General features: G+C 38.8%; 4 protein-coding genes and 1 non-coding gene across 5 annotated transcripts; 2 read left to right on the top strand and 3 right to left on the bottom strand.

Annotated features, from left to right (window-relative positions):
* Positions 1 to 20: 20 nt before the first annotated feature.
* On the top strand, positions 21 to 1,765 carry ATC70_009300 (uncharacterized protein; the record flags this gene model as incomplete). Its single annotated transcript, XM_064828533.1, has 3 exons — positions 21 to 606; positions 668 to 1,361; positions 1,435 to 1,765. The coding sequence occupies 3 exons, from the start codon at positions 21 to 23 to the stop codon at positions 1,763 to 1,765; spliced, it is 1,611 nt and encodes a 536-aa protein (XP_064685735.1).
* Positions 1,766 to 4,772: 3,007 nt separating this feature from the next.
* ATC70_009299 (uncharacterized protein) lies at positions 4,773 to 6,959 on the top strand (the record flags this gene model as incomplete). The annotated part of the gene is made up of 3 exons (XM_064828532.1): positions 4,773 to 5,634; positions 5,768 to 6,115; positions 6,175 to 6,959. The coding sequence occupies 3 exons, from the start codon at positions 4,773 to 4,775 to the stop codon at positions 6,957 to 6,959; spliced, it is 1,995 nt and encodes a 664-aa protein (XP_064685734.1).
* A 2,812-nt stretch (positions 6,960 to 9,771) lies between these two features.
* Positions 9,772 to 9,842, bottom strand: ATC70_009298. The gene has a single exon. It is a non-coding gene; the product is annotated as a tRNA-Gly (tRNA).
* A 1,510-nt stretch (positions 9,843 to 11,352) lies between these two features.
* Positions 11,353 to 12,616, bottom strand: ATC70_009297 (uncharacterized protein; the record flags this gene model as incomplete). Its single annotated transcript, XM_064828531.1, has 2 exons — positions 11,353 to 11,794; positions 11,871 to 12,616. The coding sequence occupies 2 exons, from the start codon at positions 12,614 to 12,616 to the stop codon at positions 11,353 to 11,355; spliced, it is 1,188 nt and encodes a 395-aa protein (XP_064685733.1).
* A 446-nt stretch (positions 12,617 to 13,062) lies between these two features.
* Positions 13,063 to 14,729, bottom strand: ATC70_009296 (uncharacterized protein; the record flags this gene model as incomplete). The annotated part of the gene is made up of 7 exons (XM_064828530.1): positions 13,063 to 13,709; positions 13,781 to 13,910; positions 13,965 to 14,109; positions 14,165 to 14,363; positions 14,414 to 14,504; positions 14,567 to 14,658; positions 14,717 to 14,729. The coding sequence occupies 7 exons, from the start codon at positions 14,727 to 14,729 to the stop codon at positions 13,063 to 13,065; spliced, it is 1,317 nt and encodes a 438-aa protein (XP_064685732.1).
* Positions 14,730 to 14,832: the final 103 nt, after the last annotated feature.

Genomic DNA, 14,832 nt, shown 5'->3' with positions numbered 1-14,832 from the left:
AATCAGTACTATTAAATAAAATGACCTACGTTGATCAAGAGCAATTGGAATTCGAGCAAGAAGTCGAGAAAGTCAAGCAATGGTGGGCTTCTCCTCGTTTCAAGTTGGTCAAGCGTCCTTACACTGCAGAGTCAATTGTGTCCAAACGTGGTTATTTCCCTGTTGAGTACAGATCAAATACTCAAGCCAAAAAGCTGTGGAAGACCCTTCAACAAAATAAGGCTAAGGGTGAAACCTCTCACACGTTTGGTGCTCTTGATCCCGTTCAAGTCACTCAAATGGCTCCTCATCTCGATACTGTCTATGTCTCTGGATGGCAATGCTCTTCCACTGCTTCCAGCTCCAATGAGCCTGGACCTGATCTTGCTGATTATCCTATGGATACCGTCCCCAACAAGGTTGAGCATCTCTTCTTTGCCCAACTCTTCCACGACCGCAAGCAACGTGAAGCTCGTCTTGCCATGACTCCTGAGGAGAGAGCCAAAACTCCCAAAATTGATTACTTGAGACCCATCATTGCAGATGGCGACACTGGCCACGGTGGTATCACTGCTGTGATGAAGCTCACAAAGATGTTTGTTGAGCGTGGTGCTGCTGGTATTCATGGTGAGTTGGCTTGCTTCATATATTAAATGCAAGGATGGCTGATTTTATGCAATTCCAATAGTTGAGGATCAAGCGCCTGGTACCAAGAAATGTGGCCATATGGCTGGTAAGGTATTGGTCCCCATTGCTGAGCATATCAATCGTTTGGTTGCTATTCGTGCTCAATACGATATTATGGGCGTTGAGAATGTCGTTGTCGCTCGTACTGATGCTGAAGCCGCCACTTTAATCACTAGTAACGTCGACCCCCGTGATCATGAGTTCATAGTTGGTTCCACCAACCCAAGCTTGAAGCCATTGGCCTCTGTGATGCATGAAGCTGAAGGTAGAGGTATTCAAGGTGCTGAACTCCAAGCCATAGAAGATGATTGGGTTTCTAAGGCTGGTTTCAAGCGTTATGGTACTGCTGTTGCTGAGGAATTGATTACCTTGGGTAAAGGTGAATTAGCCTCCAAGTTCATCTCTGAAATCCGCTTCAAGTCAAACGATGAAGCTCGTGCTATTGCAAAGAGCAGCTATGGTGTTGTTATTCACTGGGATTGGGACGCTTGTCGAGTTCGTGAAGGTTACTACCGCTATGAAGGTGGCACTGAAGCGGCTACTTCTCGCTCCATTGCTTTTGCTGGTTATGCCGATATGCTTTGGATGGAAACCAAGAAGCCAATCTTGTCTCAAGCCGAGCAATTCTCAAAGGGTGTCTTGGCCGCTTCCCCTGAGTCATTGTTATGTTATAACTTGTCTCCTTCCTTCAACTGGTAAATATACAGCAGAAATTTGTGATACTAGAGAATTGTTTACTCACATGCCCTGCCTTTCTTCTTCTTTTAGGGATGCTGCAGGTTTGACTGATCAAGATATGGAATCTTACATTCAGAATCTTGGCAGACTAGGCTTTGTTTGGCAATTCATTACTTTGGGTGGTCTCCATGCGAATGCCCTTGCAACTGCTACATTTGCCAAGAGCTTCAAAGAGAGCGGTATGTACGGATACGTATCCAATGTGCAACGTAAAGAAAGGGAGCACGGCGTCGACGTTTTACAACATCAAAAATGGTCTGGTGCCACCTATGTCGATGAACTAATGAAGATTGTCACCGGTGGTATGTCTGCTACAGCCGCCATGGGTAAAGGTGTTACTGAGGATCAGTTCAAGCATTAAATATAAACTACTACATCATCTACACTTGCATTTTAATATTACAGATACAGTAACCTTTTGAAATATTGTATGATTCCACCCCCTTTTTCATTACATCTCGTTCAAAATAAAACTTTTCGATTTTGTTACAATTTACTTGCTAATACCCAGATTCAATTTTCATTCAATTGACTTAGGGCGATATTGAACTTACTTGTAATGCTTATTCTCTGTATTCGAGAATCTCGAGTCAATGTACAACTAGAAGCTATATTTAGTCTTCTTGGGTGTCATCTGCATATATTTCTTTAGTATGATTGTTTATTGACTGTTGAACTAACAACATTGAATCTATTTCAGAAATGATGCATCGGCATTGTTGCCGTATATTTGAGAAATCGAATATCTAAAAACGTTTGAATACCATATTGCATTGCATTTGATAAAGCGTTCGCCTGTTTGACCATGTAGTACTACAGCGATTTGATGTAGGGTAACCACCAGTGCGAGTAAATCAATAAACTGTCATATTGGGATAGAGAACGTATGACGTTGAAAGGCATCTTGTACTTGCTTGACGACAGCAGTCATCTACTTGCTGTAATTACATGTAGTAATGTGCCATCTAGTTAGCTAACATTCAAAAACTCCCATAAAAGCCAAGAGCATTTACAGATTATATGTAGCAAAATGTCAAAAATCAGTGCCCATGCGTAACTGTTAGAGTTAACGTGAAGCTTTTTATAAAATTCTATTGCTATCTTATTTGAAAAATTTATAGTTATCATTGCTATTACCCGAAGGCATTTTTGGCAACATTACGCACATAGACGGTAAATGCCTGACTGTAGTGGAAATAAGCATCTGAGTGATTGCACAGAATGCCAGCTTCGAATAAAACAGTACCTTAATTACCTTTTTTTTTGCTACTGCATCTATGCAAAAAGAAAGCGACAAGCAAAAGAAAATCTGTTTAGAATAACGAAATATAGACAGAGTAAATACAATTAGAACTGAATATATTTATTAAGTTATTCCAAGATTGAATGAGGATCAAAACTAGTGTAGATATCAAAGGTATTTATAGTTATTTGACAGTGCCGCAGCAATAGGACCTTGATCTTGAATGCGGGATAATTGTATAAGCCTTGAACCAGTTAACGAGAATGTGCTGCATAAGAACTCATGAACCACCAGTCAAGGATAAACAACAAAGATGATCCAGGATAGAATGTTCTTCCTAATAGCTTTGACGGAAGAATATTTGTCGGAATTGAAACCCACTTCCAGGGACGAAAGGCCATAGGCTACCACTCTCCAGGAACCAGGATATAGATTAGCCATTTGATGGCACCACTCATGTTCCTTCGTGCTGCTTGAATAAAGACCTCTCACTTCTATTATGCATCTCTGCTCATTTTCAGATCCGCTTATGTAATATACAATGCTTAATACATTTGCCTCACAGAGATGATCTATATCCTAAACGAAATCATCATTCAAATGTACAATTTCGTAAAGTTATAAATGGAAGATAGCTTCATATAGCTTTTTATAATTTGTAGATACTTTAAAGAAAAATTAATGTGCTATTTATTATTATTTCTAACAACCTTTGCCAAAATTCAGAACAAAATTAACACAAAGCTGCATTTACATGTACACAGTTTAGAAATCCCATCATCGATTAATCATTCAGGTCAACATTTTTATTGGCCAAGAATTTCATACTCCGAATTTTAATTCGGGTTTTGATTTGGAATCCCTCTCCTGTCAAGATGATGATGGGTGTAGGATAAAAAGGGTGGTGTACAAAAATTAGGGTGTAATCCGGATAATAGATAGGCCGTTGGAGGGGGGTATAGGGCGCAGGTAGGGATAGGATGTATAGGTGTAGGTAGACCTAGGGAGTATAGAGGGAAGGGTGCATTATTTAATTCTCAACTAGAGAAAGCAGTAAAAGTTCTTTGACTCGTGGGATCAGGCACATCATTTTGTTCATTACCTTACTCCATTTCTTTAATACTTTGAGCAATATGGATAACTCAAGTTATGAAACTGCATATGATTTTGTCAATAAGTTTCCTGACGAAACCGTCTGTTAAGCACAAAGAATAAAAGGATTATTATTTGTAGCTTATAAAAAATGTTCGATATTATAAAAACAAGAAAAGACTTATTTGAATAAGATCAGACACAAAAAAACTAAAGAATTATTGATGAAGACAAGAGTTATTCTATTTATACTAAGTTCTGAATGCCAAAGTAGCAATTTATCTTGTACAACGCTTATCACATCTGGTGAAACTCAGTATTTAGATAGCTGAGATGCACTTCACTTATCATAGCTTGTCCATGTTGTTGCACAACACAGACATATCTACCCATCAAGAATACCTTAATATTTATAGACAGTTGTAGCCCTTCTGGCACAACACCGTCGAAGAGGTTCTTCCCAGCGTATTCGACCGCACCACCAATACATTCAGAATCAAAAGAGTGAATATTAGATGGGCTTTGAAGAAAAGCTACACCATAGCTTACAACGAGAAGAAGCCGGTCGAAAAACTCGCTGGTGGTGAAAGTATTCACGATAGAAGAATTCGAAAGTTGTGCGCTGGTGCTTTACGATGTTTAAGCTTGCAATGCAAGAGACCTGAAGGGGTCAAAGGTCAACGACTACCCACCAAGGAAAAAGACAGTTATGGCTATTCCAAAAGGTTTGAATACCCATATTGTAAGGCGCCATTGGAGAAGGTTCCTTGTGGTGTTCCTGTAACATTTACCTTCCGTGTAAATGACTCTCGCAGAGAAGACAGAGACAGTACCGTAACAATGCGTCAAGAAATAACAGAAACGAAGCACACACACACCATTTACAATTCGCTCCATCTCGATAGATACGAAAAGAGGGAGCTTAACAAGATGGTAAAAAACAAGACCAAACATCACTGCTGCTGCTGCCGTTTCTGGCATTGATCCCTCTACTGGTGAAATTACGAAAAGTGTCAGAAAAGTTAACAATTTGATGGCTAATCATGGACGTACAAAGTATGAGATCCGAAGATCAAAGATCCAACAGGATCTGTATACTACAAAAGAAGATGCAGTAGCTGCGTTCCAAGATTTTGATGAGAAGTATCCACACTTCATGGATTCAGCCCAAATTCTTCATAGCAAGTTTTTTGTAAGCTTTTGCTCACCAGAAATGCTTCAATGCAATCTGCCTTTTGCCGACCGATCCATCGTAACAGATGTTACACTCAAGGCCGTCCCAAAGGGATATTATTATCTCTGCTCAAGCGTCATCTACATCGAGCAACTCCAGAAGCATGTCTTCTTTTATCAAGCGATAATCAAAAGCAACAGCGCTCAAGTTTTCAAGCAGTATGCTGTTGCCTTGTTTAGAAAGTTCGACATCAAGCTGGAGCAGTTTTTGGGAGTCATCATGGATTTCTCAGCTGCGCAACACGAAGGGTTCATACTAGCCCTTAGGGAGGTTTTTGGTGTCAAGCAGCACAATGCATTGCCCTTTTTGAAAGGTTGCTATATGCATTGGATGCAGTCAGTCAGACGGCTGTCTAACAATTATCAAGTGGTCAAGCCAGATGATATTGATCTGTTCTTGAAGCTAGTTCATCATTTCCGTACAACCAGCAATTCAATTGAATTATACCACACCGGCCAAGAGATTCTCTCAAAATTTCCCAACAGCAAAAAGTGGCTGCAGTGGTGGTTACAACCTGGCGTATCAAGCATGATCTTCAGATGCAAGTCATTGATGAAAAAGGAATTGAGACAGCACAAGAGCCGCACGTCCAACGCGATTGAGGCATTCCACAGTGCGCTCTACAAGCTGATGCCTGAGAGGAGACAACCTGTTGCCACCAGTCTTTGACTGTTATTGCAGGTAGCCGAATATCATGCCATGATGATGTTGGACTTGTATAAGAACAACATTCGTCCTCATTACGGGAGCAATCAGAAGAAAAACAACGGCAAAGAAGTACGCGACTCTTTAAGAAATCAATGACGGCCGTGCGCCAGACAACAACGCCGCTCTCTTTGGATCCAAGAAGAGAAAGCAAGAAGTAGTAATCATTGGTGATGAGGAGAATCGCAAGCGTAAAAAGGCCAAGAAATTAAAAACTCGCGGTGCTGATTTGAACGCTGCGATCAACGAGCATTTGGATGAGGTTATCGAAATAGAGCAGAATTGTCCAATGATCGATGACATTGCAGATGACAATATCAGCGATGAGAGATCCTTCCTTGAACTACTCTCAGATAGTGATGGTAGAAACGATGAAGCAGACGACAAATATCATAGAACCGAGAATCTAGAAAACGACATTAAGGATATGTTCAAAGGTACGGATGATTTAGGCAGTTTTTACTTGCTTATGTTGTAACATATCAAAAAAAATTAGGTGCTGGTGTTTCTGTCGAAGATGTTGTTGTCAACTCTGATGAGAGCTTCGAATCGTCTGTTATTGGTCTTTTATCTTCGCCAATAATAAAGACCAAGTCTAAGCCTACTGCATCTAAGATGAGAGCACCAACTGATTCTGATTTCTCGTTGTCTTCGTCTTCCTCGAACTTACCCTGTCTTGCAAGTAATGACAAGCACATTGATCCTATTATACAAAGCATTCAAAAGTCCACATCTGCTACTATAATAGATCTTTCCTCTCCTCCAATGCTCCCTGAGATTTTGGCATCAGTAGCAATTGAACCTATTGCAAGCAGTTCAACCACAACAGCAGATCAACCTTCGCTTGAGAACGACTCATCTACCGCTGCTGGCTTCCTGTTGCCACAAAAAAGAACATCTCTCTTGCAGAAATATCAGTGGCTCGTGAAAGATTATCAAAATAACCATCCAGACAGCCACCCATCTCTGCCCCTTCCCACCTACATAGTGTCAAACGAAAGTAACTCCTGCTTCATCGATGCGTTTATTGAGCTTCTGTTCAATGCTGTCCTTCCATTTGTGGATATGTCTTTCGCTGATGAAAACAACGCCTATGATTGTCTTCTCATGAATGCTTTTGAATCATATTCTCAGCAATCACCTTTTGGTATCCGTGCTGCTACTTCTACTGTGAGGCACTTTGTTTGGAATATGACAGAATACAAGCTTGTCTCTGGCGTTCGTCAGCTGGTTAAGTCCTTCTGTGGAGAACTTGGTTACAGAAGAGGATTTATTCAATAGAGAATAATTATCTTGAAGTACGTGAAAATAAGATGTACAAGATAATCTACAACTAGCAAGGATGAAGGGAGGAGGAACATGATATTTATACTTGATAAGAGGCGCGAACATAAGTGCTGAGACATGGTTATAACATGGGTAAACGTAATGATTCGTAATCTGAAACATGAGTCATAATTACATAATTAAGACATTGACTTGATACTTGACGTTTATAGGAACTTACCATGATAAGGTTACATAAAGCTTGGCATGATATAATAATTACTAATAATGACTAGTTGATTACTAAGGATTATCAATTATTAGTACTCTTAACTCCTGAACACCGAGATGACATAAGCATAACGTAAACATAATACTTGGGCTGCATGATTCTAGATTCAGGTACCAGATCGAAGCTTGGTTCTTGACAACTTCCCAAAAGGTCGTCAGGGTGATACTCTTGATTTGGCGAGCATGGTATGGGAGCGTTTGTCGAGTGTCTCTGCCAGCAAGGTTTGCACATTTCCATCGTTGCAATGTGAAAGAAAAGTGTCTTGCTCTGTGGAAAAAGCGCATGCGTATGCGAGAGATGACTTTTTCTCATTTATCTACATGCTCCCGACCAACGTCATTAATGAAATGAGAGATTGCCGTGGGTTTTTCAATGAAGCGGCACTGGATACGAAATTCAATGACTTGTTCAGAGAGAAGGTGCTCGAGGAACATCAAAAAGGAAGATGCAACGCTCCAGGATGTGATGGAATCTCTACATCATACAGATCATTACCTCAAGATAATCAGCTTCCTAAGCTCATGTTCGAACAAGATGGTGAAAACTTTGTCCTGGGCAGAACAGCCGGAAACAATGTCTATATGTCAACATACATCCACGTTTCGCAGACCGTAAGATATAAACTACACAGTAGAATCTACTCGACTAGCTTTGATGGTGTACATTTTTATACGAGGTGTTATAAAACAATTGGTGGGATTGTATATCTCGTGGATATTGACAATTGGCAGTAACAACAAATGAAGGTGCTCACTTCGGATTTGGACGTAGCAGAGCGTCTTCTAAAAGATATTTCCAACACGGTATATGCATGCTACAAAAGAGTATAAATATTTGCTAAAAAAATTGGATTTGCCAGATCAGAAAATAAATCTGCATGAATAAAACTTAAAATTTGACACCTATTACTCCTCTACATTCTACAGTATATACCACCCTACACCCTATCCCTACCTGCGCCCTATACCCCCCCTCCCACGGCATATCTATTATCCGGACTACACCCTAACTTTTATACAGCCTTTTTATCCTACACCCTGTGATAATAGCAAGCGAAAAATTTGGGTGATGAACTCTTTTTGGTCAGGACAATGTTGTCAATATTTTATAGTAGAGTTATGCCAGAGCTTCAAGCAATAGCTCATTCAATAAAAAAATTTTGGTCTACAATGTTTAATAATGCTTAACAAAATGTTTTGATGACAGATACTGATTAATCTTTAGAAAACAGTCAAAAGATCGCAAATACAATCGTACCAAATATCAGGTGAACAATGTATACTAAACACTTTATATGGTGTTACAGGCGAGTCGGTAGTAGCGCATATAGTTTTGATAAAAGAATATGAACGAGATAGTAAATTAGCCAAAGCTGATCTAACTACTATCAAATGAGCACCAGGTTTACAGTTGTTGTGCCAGAAGGGCTACAACTGTCTATAAAGATTAAGGTATTCTTGATGGGTAGATATGTCTGTGTTGTGCAACAACATGGACAAGCTATGATAAGTGAAGCTATCTAAATACTGAGGTTCACCAGATGTGATAAGCGTTGTACAAAATAAATTGCTACTTTGGCATTCAGAACTTAGTATAAATAGAATAACTCTTGTCTTCATCAATAATTCTTTAGTTTTTTTGTGTCTGATCTTATTCAAATAAGTCTTTTCTTGTTTTTATAATATCGAACATTTTTTATAAGCTACAAATAATAATCCTTTTATTCTTTGTGCTTAACAATAGTTGTCCAACTAGAATAAACAAATAAACAGAAGTAAAAGTAGAAAATAGAAAGTAATACAGAGATGTATATAAAAGAGTTTACAATGAATCGATTATAATATATGATATAAATAAAGAACTCAAGGGATCTTACAAATAACAGATGTTTGATATAAGAAAAGAAGTAAATATAACAGCTAATGAGCTTTATAAAAGATGTGTATTGAAATATTGGTAAAGTATAAGATGATTTTATTAATTGATTTTGAGAGTTATGCTTTTATACTATTTTGCTATTCTTTATGTCTGTAATAATGTCCTGGTTAACATAGAATTGATTTGTGGTTTGATGATATTTCTGTCCTGATATCCTTCGATGAATGAAGAATTGCTTACTTAATTTACAAGGGTCAAGATATATGGTTTCGTATAATTTGGTTATGTAATTGCATTTCATGGAGTTAAAAGGGAGATTTGATATAAGATTGTTCTCTTGGACACAAGATGTGGAAGGCAATGCAGCGTTGATCTGGGTCTTTAATTTATGCCCGCTTGATATGTGGCCCTTCGAGTTGAGATTGAGTTGTGGGCAGAGTGAAATTTAAGCGTTACCAAATGTGATGTGTTTTATTTGTATAATAGAGACAAACAGACTGAATGATTATATATGGTGGCAGGAAAAAAAAGTAGATGTTATGAATTGTAACATCATTTTGTCACTATTATTATCATGATGGTGTGTTTGTAAAAAAAATAGTATCCATAAGGAATGTATACGCTACAGACACTGCTTTTATTGGCTTTTGCCAAAAATGCGCGGTCGGGGAATCGAACCCCGGCCCTTCGCGTGGCAGGCGAGGATTATACCACTTAACCAACCGCGCTTCATATATTTTTTATTTTTCAAAAATAATATTATAGCTTTTAATTAGAGTTTTGCGCGGCGCGCCCGCTCTCCGCTTGTAATCAATACATCATTTTGATTTTTTGCCTTATTTTACCTTGAGGTAAAGCACCAATATCTTTTTTGCAGGTAGATGAAACTTTATTTAATAGCTCTTTAGATCAAGAAACAGGTGCTTTTGAAAATTTTTTATGTTCAACTATGTCTTAAATGATATATAGATACATTTGAACCCATTTTCAACCAAATTGAAGCAGCAAATAGCCGAATCACTCCCTCATATATTTTACCCAACAGTGTAATATGTACGCTCTGTTTTTTGAACAATACTAGCGATAAAACGTAGACTGTGTTCTTATTTTTATCTTAATACTACCCTACCACAAAAAAGTTGCAATGGATCATTGTTGTAGTTCGTATATCCACTTAGTGTGTATTTGCTTCTTTTGGTTCATCTAGTGTAGGTGATTGTGAAGCTGTTTGGAGAAGTGGTATTCGACTTACAAACTCACAACAGACCATTTCCAGACTGGCTGATTTATTTTGTTAACTACATTACCTCGCAAATCGTCAAGTAAAGACAAATAGTTGGTGATGGTTCTTCTGTTGGAGAACTTGGTTGTAAACTTTAAGGAACCTTTTGGCAGCTATGACGGACTCTTTGTTTCATACCGTATAACAGTTTTAGGAGGTATTATGAATGTTGTTGCGCTAAATAGATTTGAGTCAAGTGGCTTAATATATCTGGAGATGATGATCTCAAAAGTACATTCTACGTATACGGTTATCGAGTGCTTTATAGTGATAAATGGTAACAGCCTATTATCTTCCGTATCTGATACCGGATTGATGCATAGAAGCAGTTTCTTCTATTTCTTTATACAAAAAATGAAAATGATTGCGTTAAATGAGATCACTGATTTGATAGTTTATTAATAAAGTGTTTTGCATAAATGAAACGCGTGTATGAGTATGACACCCCAAATTATTGAATTGATTTGCCTCCAGTTTCCATTCATTATAAAGTTTGAGGTAGGGCCATTGCCATCGCCCTCGCTAGCTGCCTTAATCCGAGAATGAATATACACTAGATAGCGGGTGATTGAACTTACGGCCATAGTGATAAGCATTTGATAGCGCATGTATGCTTTAGATGACTTATCACAATTACCTGAGAGACTCACCTTGCAAGGGCTGACTCTTTAGCGCAAATGTTAATAAGTACAATTTAAAAGAGTATACAAGCATCAGCGGATCATCTTCAAGCTCTCTCGTACTCATAAGCGAAGGATAAAAATGCAACAGTTGAAGCATGTACGATAGACTTTTCACACGATGAAAATCATAAGTATATACAACACTTAAATAACAACTAGTGCTCGACTCTCTTTTTTATGGCTTAAGCGTATCCACAAGACTTGAATAAAATCCTTGAAGGTAGTAATCAATAATAAAAATAATAAGTTAATTCGAGTACTTTATTTATTCATTTAGTCATCATCATCTCCATGCTTATCGCCGCCCAAGCAATCCACTTGAATCAATTGTCTTGATCTCATTTCTACAACTGATAATTTACGACCGTACACACAACCACTATCTACGCCAACAGTTTGGTTATCAATGACAATACCTCTTGAAGCATCATGACCATAGTAGACAGTGACAGGGTTGTGAGTTTTGGCAGCGTTGGCTTCGTAAGCAGCTGTCCAATGCTGAACATCATTACCCGGCTTCTTGTTCAGTTTCAATTTGGAAGGCTGATTGTTATTATCCATATCTCTCATGTTCATGACGGACCAAGGATCGTTGTCGACCAAGTTTGTAATCCGAGGATCCAAACCACCGTGGACCACACGTGTATTCAATTCAGGAATATCCAAAATCAACGGACAGCCAGCCAAATAATTATAATCCTCCACGTTCAGGTTTCTGCAGTTGTCAAAATGTAAATAAAGGAGTCAGCATAAATTTGCTATCATGTCTAATCGGTAATGCATTTTTTTACTTTGAAATTTCCATGTGCTTGTTACCAAATTTAAGAGGATCACCTACTTGACCTTCAGGCATGATTTCATCTGCTGGGGACATGGAGTCTAAGCCGTGTTGGTATTCATAAGTTTTGAGTCGAACCACCTTGTCATCATGGTTGCCACGCACACAGAGTGCATTGAGCTGTCTTGCCCTTTGAATCACTCCAATCGAATCTTGTCCCCGAAAGACCAAGTCGCCCGCCAAAATCAATGCATCTTGATCTGGTTTAAATTGAATTTTCTCCAGCAATTGATTCATTTCCTTCAAGCAGCCATGAATATCTCCCATGACGAAAATGCGACCTTGATCTGATGGATTATATACTTTGAGCCTAGTTAGATTGGACCACGGTGATACTGCATGCGCATAAACGGGTGGGTGGTAGCTTTCTTGATGGTCTGGTGTAATTAAAGAAGCAGTTTTTCTATTTTTGGTATTATTTTGCGGTATTGTTGTCGAGGTGCTCCCATCGTCGACATCGCTCTCGTTTTTGCTGGTCGATGTAGTATGTATCATGCCATCTTTTTGCTGTGCCATGCTCTGATTGCGGATAGAGATAGAAACCACAATGGCAATCACAATGGCAGCAGTTACCGTAAATACCGCAGCGGAAACTAGAAACCACTTCTTTTTATAGACTGGCAATGTTCTATTTGGAATGGAGGCAACATCTTCAATGTGCTCTTGATATAATTTTTCATGGTGATCTAGATGTGCCATCTCGGTGTAAGGGTTAGGGTATATTCTGTGTAGAAAGAAGAGTGAGCAATGGGTAGATCAAAGGACAGAAAATGAGGATAAAGAGGAAAAAAAAAGAAGAAGAAACCATGAAAGAAGGGTCCATTGATCTGGTTTTATACCTGTGTAGCGGGCTGTGCTCCATAATTTTTTTTCCCTATACAGCATCAAAGCATCATGTTGTGTGTAAATTAAAATGTCAACCATTTGTTTGTAGATTTTATTTTTCGAATGATGAATTTTTTATATATATAAAAAATAAAGTGCATAGTCGATTTGGATCTGTATGTTGTGTGACAATCTGCTACGTGTAGAATGGAATGACTAGGTGAGTGTGAGTGGTAATATTCAATCTATTTGTTAGATGTACGCAAACAAACATGGGATCAACGACTTCGGATAAAAATATATTTTCATGTAGGATATCATCAATAGTCGTTTGTAGCATTGTGCTTGGCTGCTTTGATGGATTCGGGCATTCTCATTTGATAATCTCCATTCTGTGTAATGTATCTAACCCAAGGCAATGCTTGATATCCACTCTTTTCGACAATCTTGAGGTATCTGACTTGAATGCCAGAAACTGTAAAGTAAGGAATTTCAAACTTGATGTTGATTGGAGGTTTCTTTTCGGTGTCTTCAGCTGCTTGGACAGAAGGTAAACCAAAATGAGCACGCATAATGAACTCTTTTCCGCCCTGGAATTGCTTGATCTTCCAGACTAGGCATGATCTTTCTGGCTTGTAAGACACAGATCCATTGCTACACTTGAATTTGGGTGTATCGGCATCATCAGGGACAGGCACCTCGATCTCCACATTGTTGGCAGTGCTCTTGCGTTTGAATTGTGCTCTGGCCTTGACAAGATACTCGACACGAGATCCAGAATATGTCTCTACAACAGCTTCTACCCAAATAAGCGGCTTTACACTTGTCTGAAGACGATAGCTCATCAGTTCAAAATCGCCATCAGGTGGGATATAACTGATTGTACGATCGTTTTCGAATCTCGATAGACGTACACACTGATGGAACTTTACATCTTCCATTTCAATTGCCTTTGCTGACGAGTTTCCTATCATGTATGTATATCAATATACACCCATCTTGTCTCCCTTTTTTTTGTGTACAAGTATGTCCACTTACCTCTACCAGTGGCTTCAAACATGACTTTATCGTTCAAGCCCAAACGAAGCTCAGGCATGCCAGACAAATAACATCTCATTTTGACAGACCCCAACACCTCGCTTCTCAAAACATTACCATTTGAATTGACCTACGTGAAAATCAAATAAACACACTGTATCACTTTGTATATCCAACAACATACCAATAAATTTACACTTTCAATGACATCCAAAAAGACCTCGTTCTTCTTGTATTTGATACCCTCGGAACGCCAAGAAACTGCATTTGTAACAGCCATAGGAGGACGCACTTGAACCTCCAACTTGTGCGCATCTTGAGTAATGTATCTGTAGGGTTCGGCGAGTGTGAGTTGTGGGAGGGTTTGCATAGTGTACTACTCACTCTTGCAGAATCTTGGTTTCAGTTGTTTGAGGATATCCAAAATCCATCATTTCATCCAGCAGTTCATACACTATGACAAAATTGTCTCGAATAGACTCCTCTTCTAGCTCCTTGAAATACTCTGAAAACACTTCTGTCAGCTTGTGGAGATACAACATGATGGATGCTGCGTTTGTGTTCTTTCTCGTGATGGCCAGCACTATGGAATATCTTCAACACATATCCAACCTGAATACAGCACACACTTACGGTAGAGATTGCTATGCTTGAGGTACAAGTAGTTGATACCTTCATGAGTAAAACAAGGTAAAGGAATTTGCTCATCCTCAGCCTCCGAAATCTAGTGTCGTTTCTATGATAAGCACACTTGGATTCGATTTTTCGATAATCTCTCTACTTTACCAAAGGCATGAACTTTTCCACAGCGCTCATTGGGATATCGCCTCTGTAGTTGCGAGAAATAAGGACCTTGCCCTTGAGGTCCAAGATAAAGACTGATGATATATGTTATTTTGCACGTTCTTGTCTCTGTCGGAAAAAGCCTCAACTTACTTGCAGATGCCATAACGGGTGTATGTGTCTATTGAAAGAAGAGATAAAAGAGAAAGAGACAAAATATATTAAACAGTTCACACAAACACAAGAAATAATTGTAAAACGCGGACTTG

This window comes from Mucor velutinosus (genome assembly GCF_035048745.1).
Source record: "Mucor velutinosus strain NIH1002 chromosome Unknown tig00001563, whole genome shotgun sequence".
NCBI classification, from domain to species: Eukaryota; Fungi; Mucoromycota; class Mucoromycetes; order Mucorales; family Mucoraceae; genus Mucor; species Mucor velutinosus.
Note: the sequence above shows the minus strand (reverse complement) of the source record. Positions and strands in the feature narration are given on the sequence as shown.